Below are 27,502 nucleotides of genomic sequence, written 5' to 3'. Positions count from 1 at the left end.
AACAAAAAAAAGGATAGCAACTAATAGGAGACATCTACCAGCCTGTGCCTAGGGTGGGTACTTTGAAAGTTTATTAAAATAAAAGTTAAGATCAGCTGTCTGTTACCTGAAATAATTTTCCCTGATCCATCTTCCTCAAATCACATTACGATTAACTGTGTGGTTTCATGTTGCATTAGGCATCAAGTTGCATCAGATAATGTCATATGAAAACAATTTAGGGGAAACTATTTATGTAATTTAAGAATAATTAATGACTTGGACAGGGAATGGTTACAACCAGTTCAGATAAAAGAACCAACTGAAAACTTTGCCCAAAATTCAGTCTGAACACTGAAGTGAAAATTCATTTAAAGTTTGAAAAATATTGAGTCAACTTTTTTAAAAGTTTTGTATACTTTTCTACTTCTCAGTTTTCCCTTACTGTAAAGTCTTACACCATTATAGATGGGATTGGCAGCATTACCTATTATTAAGCTTGAACTTTGAGTAGGGAGCCTGTATCTCCTGTGCTGTCAATAATCCCCTGTCTAGCAGCCAGGCAGTGTAGAGGAGGAAACAGTGTAATTCAAATGACAAGAGAGAAGAGCCAAACCTAGGGCGTTGCAAAGTATGACTGGGGGAATAGATCTGGAAAGGAGCCTGGGTGGTGGAGACTGGGACTAAAGGCTAGCAGGGAGTGAAGACTGATACTGAAAAATGACAGTGAGGCAGAGAGTGGGACTGCGAGCCAGGGGGTGGAAATGGGGACTGTCTAAACAGGGGACTCAGAAAGGAGTGTGTGTGCAGAGGAGGGGAAACAGATCTGAAGATCTGATTAGGAACCAGGGTGTGGCTAGGCAAAGAGACTAGGACAAGGAGCAGGGAAGGTGAGGACACTGCACTTGGATGAGAAGTTCATGGAAGAAAACTAGAATTGGGAGCTAGGCGACTGCAGGCCAGGAAGGACTAGAAAGACCAGTTGTGACTGGAGAGAATGGGACTGACTGGGCAAGGAGACTGCAAACAAGGAGCTGGGGCTAGGGAGGGGCTAAGAATGGCTGGGTAAGGAGATTGTGAGTTTAGGGATGGAGAAGAAAGAAGGATTGAGAGAGGAAGTCTGAAGGAATGAGACAAGGATTTAATGGACAAAGATTGGGACTGATAAGTGAGAAGAACAGAATGAGGGGAGGAGCGCAGTGGTGATGTAGAGACAGGACTCAGGAAGTGACAGGTTGTGAGGGGAGTGGGCAGAAGAGTGTGTTCACTAGAACATTCTTCCTTCCAAAGCCTGGAATGGAACTTAAGATTCCTAAGTTTCATCATTCCTCTCCTATCAACAAATATCTATGAAACCTGCTGGCAAAGTGTTCCATTCCATCTTAGAGCTGGTCCACGCAGAAGATAACCTACTACTACTACTACCTGTTACTCCATTAGCTCAAGTGGCAGAGGTCTCTGTAGTGGAGCTTAAAGGTTCCAACCCTGCTGATGAGCTATGTGAGTCAATGTCACATGACAGAAATGTTGTCTTTTCAGTTTGCTTTTTTAAAACTGAGAAAATTACACACAAGAACTATGTTAAAAAAACATTAACTTTGCAAAGTCAAGCACTCCAAAGTTAGGAAATGCCAGAATTAAGTGGAGCCAGAAATTAGTGCCCTTGTGTGTATGTATTATGAAACAGTTAGCACTTTCTAATCCTACACAGATAATGAATAGATATGTAAAGTGGGTTGACCAGTAAGGAGTGTGGATGAGGTAGACTGCACTCTCCAATACATTCTGGTATGGTGCATACAGAAGATTAATCTCTGGCTTGCATACAGGATTGGAATATATTGTAGTCTGGTCCATAATGGAAAAGTGGATGAAAAAAGGATGTCTCACACATGGTAAAGGAGAAGGTCTCTGGTGTAAATGTGGAGGTGACTGAAATACAAGGGCAGAGATGAGGTTAGTGTTGCAACCTAAACTGCAAATTTCCTGAGTTTCTACCATTTAGGATTTTAAAGTTATTTTCTATTAACACTGTTTTAAATAATAATATATTCTCAACCATAACTGTTCATTAAAGTTTTTTGCCTGAGTTTCTTTCGCTTTTATTAAAGAAGAAAAACTTCCTTTATCTATATAATTTAAAAAAATTGTCTAAAATGATTTTTGCTTGTAACTTCAGTGAAGCTTTTACAAACTCTACAGGCCAAGCTATGCTGTTGGCGTGTATAATTTCAGTGAAGCCTCACACGTGGTTCTTAGATGATTTACAACATTGAATCCTGCATGGCAGAATGATATACAAGAAATAACAGGAGCTATGAGCTTTGCTGGCTTAAACTTTAGAAACTGTAACCAAACTGAGCCCCTTATCTTAGACCTTGCTAAAATTCTACATGGCATCTGATGAAGTGGGTTATAGTGCACGAAAACTTAGAGACTAAAAAAATTTTTAGTCTCTAAGGTGCCACAAGGACTCCTTGTTGTTTTTGCTGATACAGACTAACACGGCTACCCCTCTGATACATAGCCCATGAGGTTCACAGAGCTTATAAACTCTTCTAGCACAGTTCTAATGGAGCTGAAATTTCAGGTACAACTCAGGGTTTAAAAAATGTTTTTATAAAGCCATGTGATTCAGAAGTCTGGCCTCCTAGCTGACACCACTTAAGAGGCCCTGCGACTCTCTCTCTAATACCCAAATTATTTAAAATAAAGGAATGGGCAGGCAAAACTTATAACCCCATCTCATTGGGCCAGGGGTGGGCAAACTTTTTGGCCCGAGGGCCACATTGGGGTTGCAAAACTGTATGGAGGGCCGATTAGGGAAGGCTGTGCCTCCTCAACACCTCCACACCTTTCCAACCCCCCCGTTCCCCATCCCCTGATCGGCCCCCCCAGAACCTCCGCCCCATCCAACTGCCCCCGGACAGGTCCCCCGGGACTCCCACACCTATCCAACAGCCCTCTGCTCCCTGTCCCCTGACTGCCCCCCGGGACCTCCCGGCCCCCTTACCACGCCACTCAGAGCAGCATGTCTAGCAGCCGCAACGCCCTGCCGGAGCCGGACACACTGCCGCGCTGCCCTGCAGGAGAGCGCAGCCCCGCTGCCCAGAGCGCTGCCCATGTGGCGGCGGAGGAGGGGGTACAAGGGGGAAGGGCCAGGGGCTAGCCTCCGCAGCCGGAGCACAAGGGCCAGGCAGGACGGTCCCGCAGGCTGCTCTCCTGTCGACTCCCTTCCGCTTCTCATTCAGGTGGAATACAGGAGTCGACGGGACAGCGATACCCAGTGCATCAATTGCCGCATGTCAAACCCCGGTAAGTGTAGACAAGGCCTTAGTAACTTAGGCCCAAAACCTGCACTCAAATCCATTACCAAAGATGTTCTTAAAACCATGGGTATGAACAGGTAGTTCTGCTTTTGCATTGCTTTATTCCTCATTTAAATGTGCCATTAAGTCACGTAAAATACAAAAACAGTAATATTACAAATATGCAGAAAAACAGACATATTTATAATGTTCGTTTTTAAAGGCAGCATTTACCACAGATGCCACAGTTTTTCCTTTGCTGAAAATGGGGAATCATAGAATATCAGGGTTGGAAGGGACCTCGGGAGGTCATCTAGTCCAACCCCCTGCTCAAAGCTGGACCTAATCCCTAACTAAATCATCCCAGCCAGGGCTTTGTCAAGCCTGACCTTAAAAACCTCTAAGGAAGGAGATTCCACCACCTCCCTAGGTAACCCATTCCAGTGCTTCACTACCCTCCTACTGAAAGTTTTTCCTAATATCCAACCTAAACCTCCCCCACTGCAACTTGAGACCATTACTCCTTGTTCTATCATCTGGTACCACTAAGAACAGTCTAGATCCATCCTCTTTGGAATCCCCTTTCACGTAGTTGAAAGCAGCTATCAAATCCCCCCTCGTTCTTCTCTTCTGCAGACTAAATAATCCCAGTTGGAACCTCCACTGAAGAGTGTCTTAGGGGGCACCTTGAATGACCAGGGATCCTAGTTTTCCATGATTAAAAAAAAATTCTCTGATAAACAAAGATCTGCATTTTTCCACAATTAAAATGAAACACTGAACTTTAGTTTCCCTAGCCACAATACATATAGGTATCAGTTGAACACAATGTTTCTTTGCTATATTTACAGTATTTAAGCTGACAGCCCAAGTCATGCCCATTCTCCAGTCCCAATTAGATTGCATAATTGGAGTTCCATTGTATGTTTTTATTTTTTCACAAAATATAAAAACAAGATTATCTGTACATATGCAAATTCCACGTTTACCATGGCAAACGATTTTTAGGATTCCTGGACTGACTAGTATCTGGTGGTATCTACAGGCCCAAGTTAACATTTAATGGCAACCACTGTATTTTATTTATTCATTTATGAACCGCAAGCAATGATCAAGTATGTTAAATAGACAATTGTAGGACCTTCCACCAGAAGCAGAAAAGGAAAGGAGCTAAACTCCAACCCATCTTCCTGCCTACTCTGAGGCAAAAATCTGGGTCTTTGCAATGAAGTCACATTCTTGGTTTAGCTTAGAATTCCAGAGTCAAGGGCCTTCTCCTGAAAATAACCGGCAACCAGAAGACCAGACATTTCTTATGTTCAATCTGAATACTGTTCAATCAGCACCTTAGCTGATGTTAAATGAATCTGTGGTATATGGGGAGAAAAGCAGCCAAGACCTAAGTCATACAAGGTTTAATAAACCAAAAGCCTACACTTTATTGCACCTAAAAGCAGAAAAGAACTGTTTAATGTGTTACCTGTAACTGCCACCACCAAGCAGATGGACAGTCACTTTCCATTACAGTTGTCATTTCTAAAGAGTGTAAGATGGCTGAAACAATGGGAGCCACCATCCAAAACAGAAGCCACATGCAAGGATGATCAAAAGCTGAAGTAGGTGGTCGGGGTTATTTGCTGGGATCTGAATGCATACAGAGTGGGTTGGTTATTGTTTTGGTGTGTGTGTGAGAGAGAGAGTATACTTCTGCTCACAGACAGACAGACACAGAGAAGCACTTGCTCAGCGTGACTCTGTGAGAAATCCATGAGAGGGAGATTTTGGGGGCAGAGTGCTGGCTGGAAAGAGGCTTGGAGCTGTCAGCAACTGTTGCTTTTATCATGCTGTGTTCTGGGAATCATGACTATGTATATTCTTGGGGGGTGGGGGAAAGGGAGTCCATTAAATACCAGTTATCAATTTTTCCTCCTAACAAACTAACCACAAGACCCTGAATATTAGGGAACCATAAAAAGAGCTAACAATATTTCAATATACAGTACATTACAGCCTAGCATTAAGAAAGGGCACGAATCACTCTGGCTAGGGCCAGATCAGAGATAAATGGTTGCAAATGTTTTACTAGAAACAGATGAGAAAATACTTAGTCACCTATACCATTTAGATCAGTATTTCTAAGTGCCATTAGGAGCCACAATGCATTCCCAAATTTCAGGCTTAGATTAAAACAGAAAACCGACTCAGTTATGGCAACAGTAACCACCTCTGCTGGAGAAAGTAAATAAGGAAGTGTTATTTACTCTTTCTCATAACACAAGAACTAGGGGGTCACCAAATGAAATTAATAGGCATCAGGTTTAAAGAAAAACAAAAAGGAAGTATTTTTTCACACAACACCCAGTCAACCTGTGGGCACCTGGCATTGGCCAGTGTTGGAAAACCGGATACTGGGCTAGATGGACCTTTGGTCTGACCCAGTATGACCAGTCTCATGTATTCCAGAGCCTTTCAACAACCCACTAGAATCATCCCTTTCTTGTCTCGAGTTTCATGCCACTCTAATGTAAATCCCAATCTAAGACAGGCAATGGAAAAGCAGAGAGACAGAGAATCATTCAAGTTTGAGGAAAATGAGAAACAGACAGCATACTTGGGCTGAGTTGCTACCAGTAATATCACCGCTTTCCCCAGTGGCTTTGCATACTCATTATAGGGAAATGGTAACAAAATACCCCAGCAGCTCCCCTGACAAGAGATCCCAAAGGAAGAGGAACAGAGAATGGTTTTGGACAACCAACGTACCTTCAGAAAGAAAAAAAAAATGAAAACCCCAGTCTGACACTGTCCACCTTAGGACAACTAGGGGCTGCAGTACAGTCAATAAACCCCTCATGGCAAACCATAGAAAAAACTGCTGACAGATCTAAAAGAGTTAGCTTGGTCACCTGGCTTTTGTCCAGTGCTTGGAGATCATCAGCCAAAGCAATTAATGCATACCCTTATCTAAAGGCAGACAGAAAGGGAGTGAGGAAATCTAAGGTTATCAAATTCAGAAAGTTTCCTTGCTACCACCATCTCAATGAATCTTCCCTACAAAGGGAATATCAGAGACAGTGAGTCCGAATTTGCATCTGAAGCAAGGAATATGCTCCTAGACCACAGGAAAGCTGACAATGAATCTAATACCTAGGATACAATTTCACACACACTGATCACTTTGAAGTAGTAAATATTAATCCATTTACCACATTATGGTATCTGAGATCCTGCAGTATTTCCTATACTTAAGAGTGTTAAAGAATTGTGAAACATCCAAATGTTGCCCTCTCAATGGGACACACTGTAGTTGTGGCCATTTATATGCTTACTCTCAGCTTTCCAACCGTGCTTCTGAAACTCCTGAATAGCCAATACTACTCTGCAGACTTTTGAGGCAAAAAGTAACCAAAACTTGGTGACAACTTTTTCCTGTGTCTGGAGATTTACCTTCATAAACAGTATTTCAGCTCCTCTCACACTAGCAAAGTAACTAGCTTGTTCACTTCCTTTACAACCTCATTAAACCATACCTACTGAAATACCTCTCCATTATTTATATTTATTAAAACAGAATGAAACAATATATTTTATAAGATTATGATGACTAGAATCAGATTGTCACATACTGTGCATTTTGTTTAGTGTCTAGAGGCCAAATCCCAAACGTCTTACTCAGGAATAACTCCCAATGAACATAATATCCGGTAAGGACTGCAGCATCTGACTTATAGTATTTTAATTTAAAACTTCACCATCTACTTGTAGTAACCATTAACAAGGGACTTACATAAATATAATCAAATTGTTATTCTTTCTATGCAGTATAAAACATAAGCTGTGCACAGTAGCCTCCTGTCACTGGTGACAATCTTTACCCTTTAAAATGTCTTGAACATAAGAGATACAGGTACAGGAAATACCCCAAACTCAGTATAATGAGCTGTTGGAGGAGCTGGGGTAGGCCTATAAAGAGGAAGTTGGTGGTAAGAGAGGCATCAGGGAGGAGCTCTACAGTCACTCCCTAGAGAAGAGGGGACTTGGTTAAGTATAAGGAAGAGTTCTAGAGTGAGAAAAGCCCCTGGGATTCTGTCTTGGACTACAGACTCTGGCAAAAAGCCAAAAGGGGGAGGAGGGGAAGAAACTCCACTGGTAACCCAGAGGTGGGCAAGAAGATAGGGAAGAAAAAGGTAGGAAAGAACCCAGGGGCACAGCAACAAGGTCTGAGGTTGAGCAGACCATAGTTGCTGGGCATAGGATCCCTGGGCTGGAACCCAGAGTAGTGGGCAGGCTTGGGTTACCCTGCCAACCACTGGGAAATTGGCACAGATTGGGAAGTGGATTGGAAGACTGCTGAGAGTTTAAATGGACTGTATGGCCACTGGGTCTTTGTTACCTGGAAGGGGAGGACTATAGTGACCTGGCTGAAGAGCCACGTAGCAAAAAGGGAGTACCCTGAGTCCAGAGGCAGACAGACCGACCATGGAGTAAGCAACCGAAGAAGCGGGGGTCAGACTCATTGACAGCTAATCCCCAGATAAGCCACAAGGAGGTGCCCTAGTGTGGGGCAGTAAACGCCCTGACAGCAACTTATTTACAAACATATAAATAGCTGTGGCTTTATTCCAGAGCAATTGAAAAAACCCAAATGGCATCACGCAAGAACAGTGGAAAGCATAGCTTATTACCCACACTGTAGCTGAATGAGTCAAATGTAAGTGGAGATCTTGACATTTGCTAGTCAGCTTAATCAGATACCTTCTAGTTTCCTGTAGTATGGGTACCAGTGTTCTGCTACTCACAGCATACCAGATCTATTTACATATCCTATCAGATGGGATGAACATGTAAGTCGTGTTGCATCTGATTAAACTGAGATGTCTGGAACTACATAATCTGACACAATGTAAAAGAAGGCGATTTAATGAAAAAGAATGTATTAAAGACACTGTGGCTGGGCAACTGAGATAAAGTATTTCTGGTGGCAGGTATCTGTGTTCCCGACCAGCTTTCTTTATAATCCCATCATATCAAATTACAGTGACTTTACTCTCCTTACTGTCAGTCATCCTTTCAAATTAATTTATGAAATTTCTCTTTCTAAAAAGCAGCTCAAGTGTTTAGAAAAAATATCTGAAAGTACTGAAAGGCTTCAAACAAGCTGTTTTAGCAGAAAACCTGAGAAATATTATACATTTAACAAAAAGTAGAAAAAGTAAATTGTGTTATGTTTTGCATTTTGCTACAAAATGGAGGTAATAATCAACAGAAAAGTTGATTCCCCTGAGAAATCATAATTTACATTAAACCATAGACTTCAAAGTCCCAGCCCGCATACCAGGAGGAGCCCATCTGATATTCCCCCACATCAGTCTGAAATTCTGCAAAGTTTAAATTTTCATTTTAAAAGTGTTCCAAGCTTTTCTCTGATTATGGAGATATATCTGAATGTGAACCTGTGATCCTTCCTCACCATGCAGATAGGCTGAAAAACAAATTCTCTGAAAGTCTTGACCTGTCCCTATTAATATCAATAAGATAATAACTCTCCAGCCTAATTATATTAAAATGTCAACATTCTTAAGTATTTCAGTGCTAATAATTCCAGCAGTCACATCAGCCTAAATTGCACATCTATTGTAGTTGGATACAATGGACAGAGGGATTGGACAGAAAAGCCTACTTTTCTTTTTAAATATGTAAAGCTAAAAGCAGTACAGGCCTGCACAGCCATCCTCTCTCGTGTCTGGGCTCACCCTTCACTTGAGTTCATTATCCATGGCCTAAAACAGGGTTGAAGGCAGAGGAGAGGGGAAGAGGAGAAAAACAAACAAACAAAAAAAAACCAACACCACAGCTGGGCTTCCCCATCTTCATCCCAGAGGCTTAAATGAGCTCTTCCCTGACCAGCAAACTGAAAGGAGGCAAGCAAGAAAAATAACGCTGACAGATTCTTTAGGCAACTTTGCCCTCCAAATACTAGGACCTGCTGAGCATCAACCAGTAGCTATCATCCTGTTTCCCTTCATTTCACTGCTTCCAGTTCTGGCTGTTCCTTCACTCAGTGTAGCAGAGCGAGTGTAAGGAAGCTGTAAAGGGCAGCTGGGGACAGAAGCGGTATGGAAAGCACTGGTCAGGCACCTTGGGAGTGGGAGAACTTCCGCTGAAATCTACTAACACTATCACCAACCTTATGGAAAGGTCCTACAGAACAGAATAGAACGTGATATTCTTCCTGCAGGTTTATTTAAAATCACTTTATAGAATGTGATCACCATACATCTGCTATAGAATTCTATAGGATGGTTCCATAGCCAAGAAGGATATTATTCTTCTGATGTTTAGAATAATTAGTATATAAAATGAGCTGGATGACCTTTTTTTTGGCAAATAGTTTATTTGCTGAAAAATGTGGTTTCTGCCAACCTGAAATTATTCATAAATTTGTGTCAACTTAGCTGAATAATTAAGACAGAACAAAGAACAATTCTAAGTGTTTCAATAATATTGAAACAAAAATGTTTTGTTTAAACCTGATCTGAAACTTATTTTAATTTTCGGCATTTTTACAAAAGCAAAATGCCAGGAAGTGGAGGGGTGAGGGAAGAAGGGAGGAAGCTACAGACTCATTCTCACTCTCTTTCCTCTCTCTGGCCTAATGACTCTTCGTCCTTATTATGAATGACTATGAACTGCTACTGTGAATGACAATAAATAGTCATAATCAAGCCACAGAGAGCAAGAATGACAATTCACCTAGGATGTAGGAGACCCAAGTTCATGTCCCTGTTCCAGATAGTATTTAACTAATTATTCACAGTGCAACAGCTTCAATAGGAGAGAGAAACCAGAATATACCATAGCCCAGTGGTTAGGACACTCTCCTACAATGCGGCAGGACCAAGTTCAATTAGTTTCTCCTCATCAGGCAGAGGCTGAATTGAACCTGGGTCTCCTACACCCCTGAAAAAGTATCCTATTCACTTGGCTAAAAGTTATATATCTGCTTCTCTCCTCCCATCTGGCATTTTATCAATCTAGTCCTTTTTGTAAGAGTGCCTAAAATCTAAATGAAAAATTTCAGGTTAGGTCAAAATGAAACTTTTCTTTTCAACTCCACTCCAAATATTTTCAACTTTTATTTGCCAAAAAATGTTGTGTTCTGTTCAACCAGAAATGAAAGAGTTTGTTATTGTTTGGAATTGCCAGTAAAGTGAAAAATCCATTATTCGCTCTTTGAAGCATGTACTGTGGTAAGAATAGAGTACAAGAAGCAGGAAATGAAGCCAGTAGAAGAAGCAACTGGGAGCTGCTGGAGGTAGATAAGAAACTCGCATACAAATTAACTCCACCCCTGGAAAGTATACGCAGAAAAAAAAAAAGAAGTGTGAAGAAAGAGTCAGACCAAGATGAGTCCAAAAAGAACATTAAAAAAAAAAAAAAAAGCAGAAAGAAGGAAGGACAAACTAAGAAAAATGAGGAAAGAAACAGGTATGAATTCAAGGAGAATTTTATCTGAGGAAAGACTATAGAATCAGTATTTTATTTGCAACTCAGACTAATTTTAATCCATATAGGGCCAGACCGAACATCCACAGAAGTCAGTGGAAAGACTACCATTAACTTCAGTGAGCACTGGATCAGGGTGGTAAAAAGTAAACTTCCTCATTAGAGAAAGAGAAATAACTTCAATACCAGCACTATGGAATACTAAGGAGTAGCATACATTTAATTCAATTTTCATCTGTTTGGTCTCTGCAATCAAGATGAGGTAAAACTTTAATAACTACAGTTTCTGAATGGAAAGATTGTTACAAATGAAAACATCTAAAGGCTAACATATATATTAGGGCTGTCAAGCGATTAATCACACAGTTAAACAATAACAGAGTACCATTTATTTAAATATTTTTGATGTTTTCTACATTTTCAAATATATTGATTTCAATTTTAACACAGAATACAAAGTGTACAGTGCTCACTTTATTTTTTATTACAAATATTTGCACTGTAAAAAAAACAAAAGAAATAGTGTTTTTCAATTCACCTAATATAAGTACTGTAGTGCAATCTCTTTATCATGAAAGTTATCATGTAGAATTATGTACAAAAAACCCCCTGCATTTGAAAATAAAACAGTGTAAAACTTAAGAGTCTACAAGTCCACTCAGTCCTATTTCTGTTCAGCCAATCGCTCAAACAAGTTTGTTTACATTTACAGGAGATAATACTGCCCGCTTCTTGTTCACAATGTCACCAGAAAATGAGAACATGCGTTCTCATGGCACTATTGTAGCTGGCATTGCAAGATCTTTACTTGCCAGATGCTAAAGATTCATATGTCCCTTCACGCTTCAACCACCATTCCAGAGGACATGCGTCTATGCTGATGACGGGTTCTGCTCAATAACAACAACCCAAAGCAGTGCGGACCGATACATGTTCATTTTCACCATCTTTTGCTGGTGGCATCTGACTCAGGTTAATTTTCTTTTTTTGGTGGTTCGGGTTTTGTAGTTTCCACATCTGAGTGTTGCTCTTTTAAGACTTCTGAAAGCATGCTCCACACCTCATCCTTCTCAGATTTTGGAAGGCACTTCAGATTCTTAAACCTTGGGTCAAGTGCTGTAGCTATCTTTAGAAATCTCACATTAGTACCTTCTTTGTGTTTTGTCAAATCTGCAGTGTAAGTTTTCTTAAAATGAAAAACTTGCCGAGTCATCATCCAAGACTACTAGAACATGAAATATATGGCAGAATGCAGGTAAAATAGAGCCGGAGACGCAGTTCTCCCCCAAGGAGTTCAGTCACAAATTTAATTAATGCATTTTTTTTTAAACCAGCGTCATCAGCATGGACGCATGTCCTCTGGAATGGTGGCTGAAGCATGAAGGGGAATACGAATGTTTAGCATATCTGGCACGTAAATACCTTACCATGCCGGCTACAGAAGTCCTATGCGAATGCTTTTTCTCACTTTCTGGTGACACTGTAAATAAGAAGTGGGCAGCATTATCTCCCGTAAATATAAACAAACTTGTTTGTCTTAGCAACTGGCTGAATGAGAAGTAGGACCTAAAGTTTTGCATTTGTAGGCTCTAAAGTTTTGCATTGTTTGGTTTTTGAGTGCAGTTATATAACCAAAAAAAAAAAATCTGCATTTGTAAGTTGCACTTTCATTATAAAGAGATTGCACTACAGTATTTGTATGAGTTGAATTGAAAAATACTGTTTCTTTTATCATTTTTACAGTGCAATAAAATTACAGTGTAATAAAAATAATATACTGTGAGCAGTGTACACTTTGTATTCTGTGTTGTAATTGGAATCAATATATTTAAAAATGTAGAAAAACACCCAAAATATTTAATACATTTCAATTGTTATTTTATTAACAATGCGATTAAAACTGTGATTAATCACGATTAATTTTTTTTTAGTTAATTGCATGAATTAACTGTGACTAATTGACAGTCCTAATATACATCTTTCTGTGGCATTATCTGAATACACTGCTTAATATATTAGTCGGTACCTAGTATTTAGCTTGGATTCTGTTAAAGATATTTAGGGATAAAGTATTGTTTTACTTACCGAGTGTCTCTGATAAGAGGTGTGCTTCCCAGTTTAAAACAGGTTTTTTCACCTCCACAAGATGCCTGTCTCAGAGAAAAGCTTTCTGCTAGATCAAAACCTGTGAAATGTGATATATTAATTTAGTCTACTCTTTGTTTAATGCAATTTTAAAGCCTGGGGAAAGTATTGATTTTTAGTATGCTTGATGCTTTTCTAGTCTATAGACTGACAGGCTATTTCAAATCCCAATGCTTTAGGTCACAGAAATTTCCAGTTTGCATTTTCTCATAGGAAGGGATATGAGTGTGAAATTCCCTCAGCTCTTGACTTTTCAACCTCTGAGGAATGCATTGGCTGTTTTCTTTTACCATCTGAACTAATGAGAATAACTATGCTGCAGATCTACAGTAAGTCTGAGAAGTGAATGTCAAATCCAGACTAATTTTACAAGTAAGAATTAAAAAAAACAATGTATATGTATAGAACTTAAGCCAGAAAATTACAGAAATTTATTCTAATTTTAATAAAAACAATTTTTCTAATATTAAAGACAGCTTTAATTTAAAATGCTTTATTGTCTCTTTACAGTTAAAGCCAGCTTCAGTGGGGCCAGGATTTCACCCAGGGTTTGTAAATTTTAGATGCTCTATCTTTTGTGTTAAAGAAATCACCTACCTGAAACATCAAGATTTTCTTTGTAGATATGTCTACGCTGATGTCCATCTGGTCTCATTATAGGACACACTTTAACTACAAAAGAATACAGTATAACAGCTCCCATCAAACATTAGCAAATAAAAAATAAATCAGACAAAATTATTGTCATGTGTAATAAACAGTGAATTGCAAGGCAACATGAACAGAGTTCAATTTTCAATGTAATTAGATTACTACTAATATTCCTTCTTGTTTCTTTATATTTAGGATTATGAAATAAACCAAACTACCATATTAAAACAACAGTAATTACATTTTAGTGTACAAAATATTCTCTTAATACTATAATTATAAACAGATAAGATGTAATCATGTTTTAATTCAATCATTTGTGATTAAAGCAAGCACATATTAACTATTCAACCACTATGGGAAATAATATTACATTCTTACAACTTTTTTTCCCCAGTCAAGAACACCATAAAACAGGACACCATATGCTTGCTAGGGGTGAGGGGAGGTTATGTGTACAGTAAACTTTGAAAAAAAGAAGATTTTACAGCAGATGCTATTATGAAGATACAACAATAAAAGTTATAAGTATATGATGGATTACCCTAGCAACAGTTAAATGTTATTTGCAGTGTAGAAAATAATCTCAAAATGTGGATTAATAAGGATATTGTCATATTATATAAACAATATCTCATTGCTTGTCTCTTTAAAAGACTGTTACAAATTAAGCAGCTTTGCATTAGGGATTGTTTTAACTATGCATTGATGTGTTTACTAGAAACAAACAAGCACAGTATTCTAATATTTGTAATATAGTACACATGCAGAGGCAAAGTCTAACAGAGCGGATACATTTAACAGCTGAAATCATAATAAAATAGGGTAAATTAGTTTAACAATTTGAGGAAGTATATTAAAAACTTTTAAGTAATAACCCTTCTTACTAGCTTGTCTCTAGTAAGTAGTATTTAAGTATGAGGGCCTATATATGGACTCCTACATTTCCAAAACCTTAAAATCTAATATCCGTGAAGCTTAACCCAACATTTATCATGCTGCAGCAGTTTTATGCTTCAGTAAAGACACACACACACACACACACACACTTTTTCAAGAAGTGGATAAAGACTAAGGTCAATTTTGTGCATGTTAAAACAGGGCTGTATCTTTTTACCAAACTCATTAAAATAGTCCCACTGAAGTCTATTGGAACTACTAGAGGGAAGGAAAGCAGGATTTTGTCCAGAAACTCTGTTGGCATGCAATCCTGTCTTGAGTTGAAGTGCCCAGAAAAGATTGCCAAAATAAGCCTGAAGTTTCAGCAATGGAGGACACTGAGCTTTCCAATGTATCCATTCAGTGAAAAGAGAGGAGGAATTAACTAGCACTAACCTAGAAATAGTCTATATTTAAAGGATTTCCAAATATGTTGGAGACTGAAAGTTGACCCGGAAAATGGTTACACTTGTAATTGTAAAATGCCTGCAATATAACACTGACTCTGTAATAATACAGAAAATACATTCTTCCCCAAAAATCTTGAATTCAACTCAATGTATAACAGTATCACATCTTTACAATTAGCTTAAGTGGCTAATTTGAAGTAACTAGTAAATTTATAGCTGGAAGATATAATTTAGATAAAAAAATTATTACCTCACAAAATGATTAATGAAACCAATGTCATCTTCATTTCAGAAATGTTTAAACATAGATTGGGTGAAGGCCGTAATATGCATCAGATTCTGTCAAAAACCCTGTTTCGTTTGTCTAAACTACAGCCCACAATTAGAAAGCAAGGTAATTTACGGGCAGATTTGTTTCAAATATATCAATTAATAGATATGTAAGAAGACATAGATACTATATTTATTTCTACTGTTCCTACAAAAGAACAAGAAGAATAAGTCACATTAGAGGCAATTTTTCCCAGGACAATATGCAGAATTGTAAGAGTCTTTGTGTTGCCATCTCAGTAGTTTATATGTAATCTTTCATCAAACTCCTAGTTGGCAATACAAGCCCATTTTCAGTTGTATTTATTGTGTAGTGAGTTCTCTGTTATCATGTACTTACTGTACTTCTAATACTCTGGCGGAAACATACACTCTAGAGCATAGAGTCATGTTCGCATTAGATAATTTTTATCCCTGAACCGACAGAAAACGCACAGGCCTGATTCTGCTCTCATTTACACCAATATACATCTATAACAACTCTGTGGCAGTGAAGGGAGTTACTCTGAATTGACACCAGCATAACTCCTGTCCAGCAGCTTTAACTTACACTAGGGCAGAGGATCAGGGAGTTGCACCTGGCTCGCTCTGGCCCCTCTCCACTAAGTCCAAGTGAAGATTTGAGCCTTAATTTCTCTGCTGTCCTGCTGACTGAAGTTGTTCCTGAGATGCCTAAGACCATGTAATGCACCGGGGGTGTATTTTTATCAAAGGCGTAACAGTCATGGCAGGAAGCACAGCATACTAAGGCCACATGAATGCTACTTTGCTGGTTGTATTCTGTACACCCACAAAAACTGAAAGAACTAGTGCAATTCTTCTTCTAGTTTGTGCTAAAAATGACCCCATCACCTCAATAGTACATTTTCCTAGACAGCTGAGCCAAGAGATTAGAATGTTAAGAGCAACAGCTTCCCCTACATATTCTTTTTCATACAAGAAGCTGACAGCCTTCAATTTTATAGGCTGATACAATATCTGTTCATAGTGAGGAAGAAAGGTCCAGCATGATTTTTAACTATTGCTGACAATCCTGGCACTTGTATACACCACTTTTGTCATGGGTCAGACTAGAGAGGTTAGAAAACTAAATTAGACAAGGAGACTACATAAAGACAACAATCAGGAAAACAAGACAATTCTTTACATTCAGCAAGGACATAAAAACTACAGCCTGATTCACTACTCAGTTACATTACACCAGAGTAAAAGTAGCCGAGCAGAGCATTGCTTTGTGTCTAGTTTTAACTCCATGATTTCCATTAAAAGTAAAGTAAATGGTAATGGAAAAGCTACCTGAAAAGAACACTGAAAATGTAATGTACATACAATTCATAAGGCTATCCATCCATAGAATGGGTATAGAACTTAAATTATAGAAATTCATGAGTTCTACTAATTGAGTTTAGTCTTGTAAATCAATAAAATTCTTTCAACTCTACAAAAAGTCTATATACTACATGTATATATTCTCACATGTGAATCATAGATAAAACCTGAAGCTTTAATGCAAGTCTAAGATTAATTAACTTTCTAATGACATACAGTACAAACTTCAACTCCCAGTAATTTATAAGGCTACATCTACACTTCAAGCTATGGGTGTGATTCCCCAACTTGCATACATGTACTAGCAGTAGCTTAATGAGAGATAGCATGGAGTACAAACAGTAGCACAGCCATGACAGCACAGGCCATGGCAGCACCAGCAATGACATGGCTTAGCTGTGATGAGTATGTACCCACCAGTTTCAGGTGGGTTTGTACTCAGCATGGCTAAACCATGCCTTCTCTGCCATTGCTCACGTTACCATGACTACACTACTATTTATACTCATGCTAATATGTGTATGCAAGCTGGAGAATACACCCCTAGCTATCCTAGTGTAAACACAGCCTAAGAGTTCAAGTCTGGCAGTTTATACATTGAGAATGCCTAATGTATGAATAAATTCACTACAGTATTAACATCTTTTTATCTAATATTAATATATTGTGATCTATAATGAGGCATTTTTTCATATCAGACTTAAAAAATTGCATTGGAGTGTGCCCCTGAAATTATTAGTGGTGTTTGAGTCAAAATTTAGAGTCAGCATTTTTCATCACATACTTCATGTCAAAGGCAGTGGAAATCCAGCAGGTCTTTTCCAGTATTGTTGGCAGCCCAGAACCTTTCATATGCCATATTTGTCACAGGTCAGACAACAAAGCTTAGCAGCCCATGTTACAAAAAGGATACTCATAGCAAAAAGTTGGACAAGACAATCAGAATGAGACAGAACTATTAGCATTCAAGCAGAACTTAGAAATGATCACATTAGAACTTTCTAGAGTTGACTCAGTTCCATATTGTGAAAACACATGCTCCCAATAATCAAAAACTAGTTAAATCAACCATATAAACAAAATAAAAGAATTAGGAGAAAACTTTTCCTCGGTATATTTAGGTTAAACACATGGCTGTGGAGAACTTCATGAACTTCAGTGTGGTAACCCTATCCTCTCCCTTAGATTTATTATATTTTATTTTTAGAAGTAATCACTTCCCTCCAGTAAATAGTTAGTACACCAGAAGTTCTGCACAAACAAAAACTGAAAGGGATCACTGCTGTGAATCAAACAGATGTCAGCACACTCAACAGGGCCTAAGGAAGACTGGCTGAAGCAGGCCCAGAGTAATCTGTCACACTCTTTAACATTTCCTCTTTTCAGCACTGCCATTTCTTTAATTACAATAATATTAACTAATGAAATGAAATCATTTCCAAGACACGTTCAGAATATTAAATGGAAAACAAATCTCTCCCCTTACCATATTAATCCACACATGTAGCTTTACCCTTTCTTTTGCATGATTGATTTCCTGTATTTTTTTATAATTAAACTTAAGTGGGAACTCTCCCTCCATTTCAAAGCCTTCCACCAAAAAACACTAGCACAATTAGACTATACTACAGGGGTTGTCAGGGTCCTGAGGCAAAATAGTATGGGACTTGTAGAGAAGCAAACTCTATTGGTACAGCATAGCTTGAGTAGCGAGGTGAGTAGGGGCAAATGGCACAAGTACAAATGGTGAAAAAGGACAGCCATAAAGAAGTGTCACTGCAAGGGCTGCCATGCAAGAATCTTGAGAGGAAGAAGCAAAAGCAAGAGCACCATCCAGGATGAACTGACCTTGAGGAGAGAAAAAGGGAATCACTTGGATTAAATGAAAGAAGAAAAAGCGTAAGGAGTTTAGATATTTGTCTGTCCTTTCATGTGTCCCAGCCATCTCTCATGGCCTAAACAGTCTTCTATGACTGGCTTCCATTTAATTGAAAAGCCTTTTACCTGACAAGAGGGAGTTGCACTCCATTTTGTTTTCAAATGTATTTAATTTAAATTGTACATATATTCATGTCGATCATTTGAGCGTCTTCTGCAGCCCTTTTAAAGTGTTCCTTCCTCAACCCTCCAAATGAGGTAGCTGGATGTGCCCACGAACTACACTCCTTCAAATGGCAAGAGGGGATTACTGAAGGGTTATTAGAGGAGGTTTACCCTCCCACCTCCCAGGGTTTGATAATAATATACATACAAAGCTCTTAGCTTTTGCTGCTCTAAAAGTTCAAAAAAGAGAGTTTAGAACCCAAACTCAGATTCTCCACAATGTACTACTTGTACATTGCCCAATCACAATTATCACTACTATTTATTATTTGTACTCCAGTAGCACTTAAAGGCCTTAATCAGGATTGGAGTCCCATTGTGCAAGGCACTAATCTTAAACACCTCGGGCCTGATTTTCAGGAGCGCTGAGCACACAACTGCTATTGCCTTCAACTGGTTTTCTAGAGGGTAGGCATCTCAGAAAATCAGGTCCTAATTGTTTATCTTTCTTTAAAAAAAACAAATAAAAAAACCTTTTCTGTTAGCGATGTTAGGCATGCTGAAGGGAACTGAGATGTGGGCCAACCCCAGGGAACTTCCAAGTCATTATTTGATGCAATATCATACCAGATGGTCCCATTTACAAGCATACAAGTGATTTATTTCTCAGAGATGGTGAGTTATAGTGACAGACTACAGAAGAAGAAATGGGACAAGAGATGGGGAGAAGGATGTTGTTTGAGACAAGAGAGCTAGATAAGAGAGAGATGGCAAGAGGGAGCCAAGAAAGGAGGGGCGAATCATAGAAGTAATGCACCAAACTTTACTGTCATCATTTTGCTAGAATACTGTATTATCTCTCTTTCCCCTCTCCTCTGTTTATTTAGGGGCAAGGAACTGCCTTATTCTACCTCTCTGAGGTGGTTGGCATGCCTTTGGGGGTCTTAAAAACGCTTTCCTCAGATTAAAACACAGAATCAATAATACGATTTTGTTTAAAAGAGTTCTAGATTTTTCAAGCCCAGGACTGGACTCTTTTTGGATATGTAATATTAAAAACAGAAAATATCAGGGGACTACATTGCAAATTGCAAGTGGCTAAACTGCTTCTAAAATATATTCCTCTTTATCTACAGGAAACAAAAACACTGCCTTTAGATACATCAGATACGGACTTCTTCAAAGAGAGATGTTAAAATTGATTGAGCTTCTGTAACTTCATATACTTATGTGGTCCATTTACTTTCTATGCAGCATTATTTATTTGTTGAGCTGTGTCAATATTGAGACGCGTCCTCAGCCTTTTGACTGTTTGGCTACAAAAAAAAAAAAAAAAAAAAAGAGAGAGAGAGAGGTACCTGTCTTGTCCGTGGCTGCCATATAAATTGAAACAGGAAGGAGGAAGAGAATTGCTATCCAAAGCCAAATTATGCAGAATCCAATGTGCTTCATCTCCCCTCGGACACATGTGAAAAAATGACCACAGATCTGAAACAAAAAATACTCACAATGGGAACAATATCTTCTTATTCTCCCTTTCCCAGTCCCCCACAAAAAAAACCACAAGGAAGAATTTATTTGTAAAGAAGAGAGAAAGTCATTGGTTTTACACAATGTGTATCATTTATCTGTGTTAAAGAAGCTCTGAAAAAGTTTTCAGACTAATCTGAATTTAGAATTGGGTGATAAATGTATTTCATGGTACTTTTTTAGTTTTATGAGCAATTCATTTACAGTAATACTAACTCAGATATTATTAAACAAGCCACTAAATTATCATTCATTAGAATGACCAGTTTCTTTTTTTTCCCCTCCTAGCTTTTTAGTCTTAGATATTTTAGTTTAACTGTTTGGTGGCACAGTGCTGCAGAATGACTGCTGAAGCTATCATCAGATTAACTGAGGAAAACTTATCATTGCTTTTTTTTTGTCTTTTATTTAAAAACAAAATGGTCATAGGAGACATTTTTCTTATTTGCAAAATATGCAAGTGTCTAGGGCAGCCTGACCTAAATTTGCAGTTTAAATCTTATTTAAAAAGAATGAAACTTGTTCAACAAAATATCTTTGTCTTCCAAACACAATACTGGGCTTCTTCTAAACCAATTACAACTAGCAGGAAAGTATGGATTTAACAAAGCACAGTGAAATGCAACAATAAATTATTATTCATATTTTTCTTAGAGAAAGCGTGATGTTGTCCCGTAATATGAAGATGAACTGAAGAAAAAATACAGCTGGTATGTCTGCTCCGGAAATTTATGATTATTTTTGTGCTGCACTATTTTCATCTTCATGGTTATTCTGTCAGTCAGCAGTACAGACAGTAACACAAAGTGAATATATGTCAAAAGAACACCATGGTGTAAGTTCCTGCACCTGCTTTACAAGAAGACTTCAGTGCACTAGAGCTGAAAGCCTATGGCTCTCAAATCCTGAAAAGCTCTTACAAATTAAATAACACTGTTACCAATTGCTAATGCCGCTATCTCCCTCACCATGCCTACTCTATCTCTGTATGTTGAGTCATCGCTAGTTTATTACTTCAGAAGATGATCAATCACTTCTACAATCAACATGTCAGAACTTAATAGCAAGAATTGACTCGAGTTTATGACGGTCCAGACTGTAACACAGCCCGCCTTGGAAATTTAGTTTCTCTGATTAATTTTGATTTGTTTTACAGACAGTAAAATACACGCAGATACCAGTTGACAGGCACTGAGATAACTGGGCAGCAGAAAGGGGAAATGTGCAGATCCTTAATTCCTCTGCTGCTCTGCACATGAACACGTCCAAGCTGCTAGAGCGCGGGCAAGCCAGAGCACTCGCTCCCGGGGAGGTGCCAATGCCTCACACGGTGCTGGTCAGTTTGCCCGAAGCAGTAGCAATACCAGTGGCGCTGCCTGTAGGGTCTTGACTCCTAGCAGCCGCTGCTTTCCTGCCGTCTTTGCAAACTTCTGCCCAGCTCCAACCTCCCCAGCCAGCCTCAAGCGTTAGCTCCCAGTCACCACTACCCCCAGGGTCACAACCCCAGCTCCCCGTCCCCCACCTCTCGAGTCCGAAGCCCTTTGTCCCCAGCCCAACTCCTCCCTCCCCGGAGCGGCAGCGGGCGGGCGCGTCCTGCAGCTCAGCCAGCCAGGCGGAGACGCGCCAAAGCATCTGGGAACCGTAATTCCCGGAGCCCGGCTCGCGGCAAGGAGTCGGCGGCGCCCGCTGCAAAAGCTGGGGGCGCAGGACCCCACCCCTCGCGGCTGTTCACGCGCCGCCCGGGCGCCCCCCGTGGCCACATCCCTGTCAGAGAGGTGAGCGCGGCGCGTGAGGCAGGGGTGAGCACGTCCGCCGCCCCCATGTCTGAGTGGGGGGTGCCCCTAGCCCGAGGCCTGTGGGTGCTGCACCCGCCGACGGCTGGCCAGCCCCGCGGTTCCCCGTGCAGAGCCCTTCCTGGGGCCCCGCCAGGAGAGCGCAGCGCCAGCGGCTCGGGCTCATGCCCGACGGGAGCGGGCCCCGCTGATTTGCATTTATCCTAACTGGCTTTTCCGCTGGAAAATTGCACCCCCGGAGAAGCCGGCCTCAGCTGGGGCCACGAGCGAAGCTGCCGCAACACTTGGTCAAACTTACCAGAAAACTAACAAAAAATAAAAGGCAGGTGGGGCTGGGAGGGGCAGCGCCTGCTGCCTCCAGGTAGGAATTGCAGGGGACACGGTGGAAGATCCCGTCTCGGGAGGGGAGATCAGTTTCTCTCTCTGCCTCAACAGCATGTATGAGCTCTAGTCAAATAAAAGTATGACTGGCAGTGAAATGGACGAGCAATGTGATTCAACGCAGAAAAACTCAAAGAGCCCCTTAGATCCACATAGTTTCTGGGCTGTGCACCTGCAAATTCCCAATAAGGGGTTGTCCTTTCTTTTATCATATCCCCTTTTCACTAAACCATTTCAGCTTACTGCATTTAGACCAGCAGACTCCCACAATTAGGAAGGACGTTACAGACTAATAGATATTTGCTTTTGTGTATAGACATATTATATGTACATCCACAAGTATTTAAAAATATACACATTTTGGCCTTGTGCCAATTTGTAACAGCATTTAATCATTTTGTTAACTATAGTATATGCACTGGGAGTATTTCGATTAGCAGTTTTAATTGAAACAAATATACACACAGACATAACTATACTAACATATTTACACAAGTGTGAGCAGATTTATATTGTACGTTATCCAGCATGGCAACAGAATATAAACATACTGTGTATAGTATTTATATATAGGGTACAGTCAAAATCAGAAATAAACTCGATTGGCAATAAAGTGAGCTGAACACATAAATACAGTAGAGTGTGTGTGTGATGTGTAAACATTGACTACAAATATGAGCAGCTTACCTTTAATTTTTACTTATTAAGTCCTCCAGAATCACAGTAAATGTCTGTACAAAACTGCTGTAGTGCTGAGGAGTTGCTGGAGCGAGTCTCCAAAGAGTGGGATGCAGCTCTGTCCTTATTAGTCTCACACAGTGTGACCCTCCCACTCAGTGAGCACAGAATATCCTGCAAGACAGGACAGATACCAACACAGTCATGGGTTTTGCATAATCACTCTAATCTCTTCCAAGTCTGGTAATAATATAAAAAGGTTATTTTATTTTATTTTATTTCATTTGTATAATAAACTGTTCCACAAATAAAATTGTCTGGGTTTGATTGCATGAATGAAAGGGTGTGTGGGTTCTGTTTGTGGAGCAGTGGCTATGAAGTACTGTGCATAGCAGTAACACACCAGCAGGGAACTGGCTTTTAACACTTAAGTGTGAGCACATGTCATTAATTTTATATACTTTATCATAAATTTAAAACCAACCAACCAACCAAGAGAATGCGCCTATTTATGGCACTGATGTTGCAAAGCACAGCAGATGACTGGTATTTAGTTTGCCTTTTTAAGCCCATCATTTAAAAGCCAGTCTGTTCTTGCACTGTAATATCATCTGTCTGTGATAAAATGGTGACACTGAGCCTTGCCACTGATTCTCACTTGAATATGCTAAACTGTACTTTTCTTGGGCCCTCTGAGTGTGCTCATGACAGCCTTCCAGTGTAGCCTTTAGACATGTAAACCAGAGGATAAAAGGCTAAAGAGTAAGAAAACGATTACAAGTACATACATAGAAGGTAGGGAGAGCAGGATCTTATTTTAATGCATCTCATTTAAATGTATTTAAAGTTCTCTCTTTTTCCAGTAGATCTGTTTTTGAGGTCAAGAGGAGGAGGTGGTGATTTGTGAAGAGTGAATCTCAAAGGGTTTCAATAGTTTAATATTGAGTGGATAAACATCCAAAAAAGTTGTTTATCTGGAACTTATCTGAACTTGGTCTTAAAATCAACTAGAAATCTCATTATATTGGATTTTTCCTCACAAAATTTCCAACAGTACTTCCTGGTTTCACCCAACATGAAAACTGCACAGGACAACAAATAAGTCACACTTGAAGTCATGGTTCATACTCTTTTATTTTATCTTTCTGACATGACTTTTAAAACAGTCTCTACTCTTCCCAGCTCAGAATCACAAAGAGAAAATAGTCTTGTGGCTGAAATATAGGACTGAGTCAGGACATTTAATTTTTGTTCTCAGGTCTGCTACAGACTTTTGTGACTTTGGGAAAGTCACAAATCCCTAGACTTCAGTTTTCCAGTCTGTAAAATGCAGATGGAAATGCTCCCCTATCTCATAGAACTGTTGTGAAGCTAAGGGTCTGATCCTGCAGGCAAAACTTGATACTGCAGCCCTTATTCAAATGCACAGTTCCAAGGCAAAGGGACAACTCACAAGAGTTTTGGCTGCAGTTTGCTCTTTGTGATTCTGAGCGGGAAGTGTGGAGACTATTTTAAAAGCCATAACACAAAAGTAAAAGATAAAAGTCCCTATTGTAGAGGTCTAGTACTAGTGAAATGTATTGTGATTAATGAATTTAAAATATGTTTTATTTTCTCTTTACTCTTTCTACAAAATCTACAGAAGTTCTACAACCCCGCTTAGGTCCTGTTCATATAGCCTAAATATACTGGATTCAAATCCACTAGCGTAGACGCCTGCACCCAGGAGTGTCTTTGACTTTACTGGATTTCAGTGTCCACAAGATAAAATTAATGAATATTTTGGCAATTAGATAAAGATTCTTTTGTAAATAGCACAAAATTTGTACCTACAATTAAATATTCAGTTAAAAAATCCTTTGAATTAATTTTGTCCTCCAAAGATTCAGAAAATTCATCCAAATTTTGAGCAGGGGACAATGTACAATTTTAAGGACTACTTGGATTTGTTATAAATAAAGAAGATATTTCACACTATCAAATAGAGCAGAGCAGAATACCCTTCAATATATGCTTCCATGCAAATCACTCTACATGATTAAGTCCTTAATAATGACTGCAGGATTAGGTTTTATAGTTCTGAATTCAAACAGTAGTTGCATGTTCATGTTTGGGAGCAGAATTTGGGCCACAGATTTTCCGAATGAAGTGTAGTCAAAACATCAGTCTCCATAGATTTATTGTAGATATACTCTGGTTGATGGTTTGCTGTATATTTGCTTTTAAGCCTAACCTGGACATTTTTGCTAATTAGTAAATCCCAGACACCAAAGGCTTGCCAGGGAAACTGGTAAGAGGCACTGCCTGGCATGGTGATAGAGTTTACAGGACTCATCGTTTTAGGAGATTTCAGCATTGATCAAAACTCCCTATCTAGACTTTTCATGTTAGTTTCCTCACAGGTAATTTCCAGACCCACCCACTCAATTAACAAGATCCTGGACTAGATCTTTGGGCTTGGTATGGACATAAATAAATTAATAAAATAAATAAAAATCTCCCTTTAATGATCAGGCTATTTCCTCCTTCAGGCAGAAATAATAAACCTCCCCATTACAAGGCTAAAGGAAAGCAATACCATGGTCTGTTTCTAAACCTTTTAGACTCAGACAAGTTCCAAAATCTACTTATAGCAGACCCTGCCCAACCAAGAGGCCAAGGAGTCAGTAAGACTCAGTAAGGTACAATAGCCATTCTCTGACTACTGCTGTACACTCTGAGCCATAGTCTCAATCATGGGCACCGGAAATGGAAGGGGAGAGGGACATTCCCCCTTGCACACACTTTTTAAACAGGGGGGCCATGCCCCCCACATTTGAGAACCTGAACTTGTCAGGGGTGCAATGAGGGTCGTAATGCCAGTCAAATTTGGGCCGTTTTGGTTGCTTGCCCTGTCCCCACCCCATACTTCTGCAGTCCTTCGGGTGCCATTGTCCTCAGCTGGTGTAAATTGGCATAGCTCCAGTAAAGTTGGTAGAAGTGCATTGATTTACACCAGCTGAGCATCTGGTCATCAAAATACCATGGTCCACGTTGATTGCTATGGCTCTTGGATGACCTGGAATAGAAAAAATGGAAAGAAAACCTGTTTAGAAACCTATGCCACGGCCATGGAGACAAAGAGAGCCTACCTATCCCTTGTCATAGAGGCAGCAAAGTCATGACTGACAGAACTTCTCTGGATCATAAAATACTTTATATACTCAAAGTGGCTCCACTCAACTCGCAAACACAGCACGTACAGCAAGGAACTATCTTATTTCATAGAATTGATCATGTGTATCTGGGATGGCCTCATCAACCAGCATGAACAACAAGTTGAGAACAGAACCACAATGCCCTCCTTCCAAGCTTTTGGCCCATTCACACAAGTAGAAGTCAAGGAAAATTTGACAGAAATCATGGTCACTGTTTGTGACTCTGTCTCCTGCCATTCTGGGTAGTAAGAGAGAGTAGACAACCTGAGACTCCCACTAAGACAGACTGTCAACACCTTTGATTAGGGAAATTTACCACCTATCCTAGAATATGCAATAATCTGACCACAACTAAAGAAATGTTGCTTGACACTAGAGAAGTTCTTGTGTGTGTGAGAGTGTGTTCTTTTTTTATATTTTTTGCCAGAGTGATTTCCATAGTTTAGGTGAAATCCTAGCCCCATTGAAGTCAAAAGAGAAACTTCCATTGACTTCAGTGAGGCCAGGATTTCATTCTCTGTGTCTAGGTCCTATGAGAGTTCTGTCTCCTGCATTCAAAAACATCCCCACATTGTTCAACAGTTTCATTATTTCTGTAAAATATAGCTGTTGTGGGAGGACATGATTGCAAAGGGAAAGAAGACCTCTCAGGAAGGAACAAGCATATAAAAGGCTTTGAAAATAAAGATAGATGCACTGGACACTGAACTAAGTGGGAACCAGTGCAGAGAGGACAGAACCTGACTGATGTATTCATGGCAACTTGTGTTTCTTAGCAGACAATTGTGCTTTGCATCTTTAGGAACTTTTTCAGGATGTTCAGCTTCATTCTCAGATATATAAGTTACAATGATCAAGCTCTGAAGTCAGAAATGTGGGGATCACAGTGGGTGGGACTGTGTCTAATAGAATGGGTTTCAATCTCCTGGCCCCACTCACACTTACATCCAAATAGCATAAAAAATCAGGAGAACAAACCTTCTGTTTCTCTGGCAGGCTGTGAAGGGAAGGAGGAAGAGACAGATGATTACTGTTATTTCTCTTTTTAAATATTTTGGAGGCACTAAGAAGTATGGTGATGGGGCCAACATATACAGCTAGATAGAGTGTATTAATAGAAGAATACACACCACCTTATTTATGTAGTATTAGTTGTCGTGGATCAACCAGTTGTACTTATGATTTTCTCAAGGTTTCTCTACTTTACTTGTCATAACAAGTTTTAATATAAGCCAACATAATTGAAATAATAAATAAAGCTCTATTGCTGCAAAAGTTTGTCA

General features: G+C 39.5%; 1 protein-coding gene across 1 annotated transcript in view; it reads right to left on the bottom strand.

Moving 5' to 3' along the window:
- COL19A1 (collagen type XIX alpha 1 chain) overlaps window positions 1-22,338 on the bottom strand; it is a 315,358-nt gene extending 293,020 nt beyond the window's left edge. Inside the window, exons 1-4 of the mRNA XM_074947919.1 lie at window positions 22,262-22,338; window positions 19,999-20,128; window positions 13,536-13,610; window positions 12,879-12,978 (exon numbers count right to left, since the gene is read on the bottom strand). Coding sequence (XP_074804020.1) covers window positions 12,879-12,978; window positions 13,536-13,610; window positions 19,999-20,092 — 269 coding nt within the window. The 5' untranslated portion in view covers window positions 20,093-20,128; window positions 22,262-22,338. The remainder of the gene's footprint in view (window positions 1-12,878; window positions 12,979-13,535; window positions 13,611-19,998; window positions 20,129-22,261) is intronic.
- Between the last annotated feature and the right edge of the window lie 5,164 nt (window positions 22,339-27,502).

The sequence above is a fragment of the Natator depressus genome, chromosome 3 (genome assembly GCF_965152275.1).
Source record: "Natator depressus isolate rNatDep1 chromosome 3, rNatDep2.hap1, whole genome shotgun sequence".
In the NCBI taxonomy this organism is placed as follows: Eukaryota; Metazoa; Chordata; order Testudines; family Cheloniidae; genus Natator; species Natator depressus.
The sequence above is the reverse complement of the archived record's forward strand: the minus strand, read 5'-3'. Positions and strand labels throughout refer to the sequence as shown.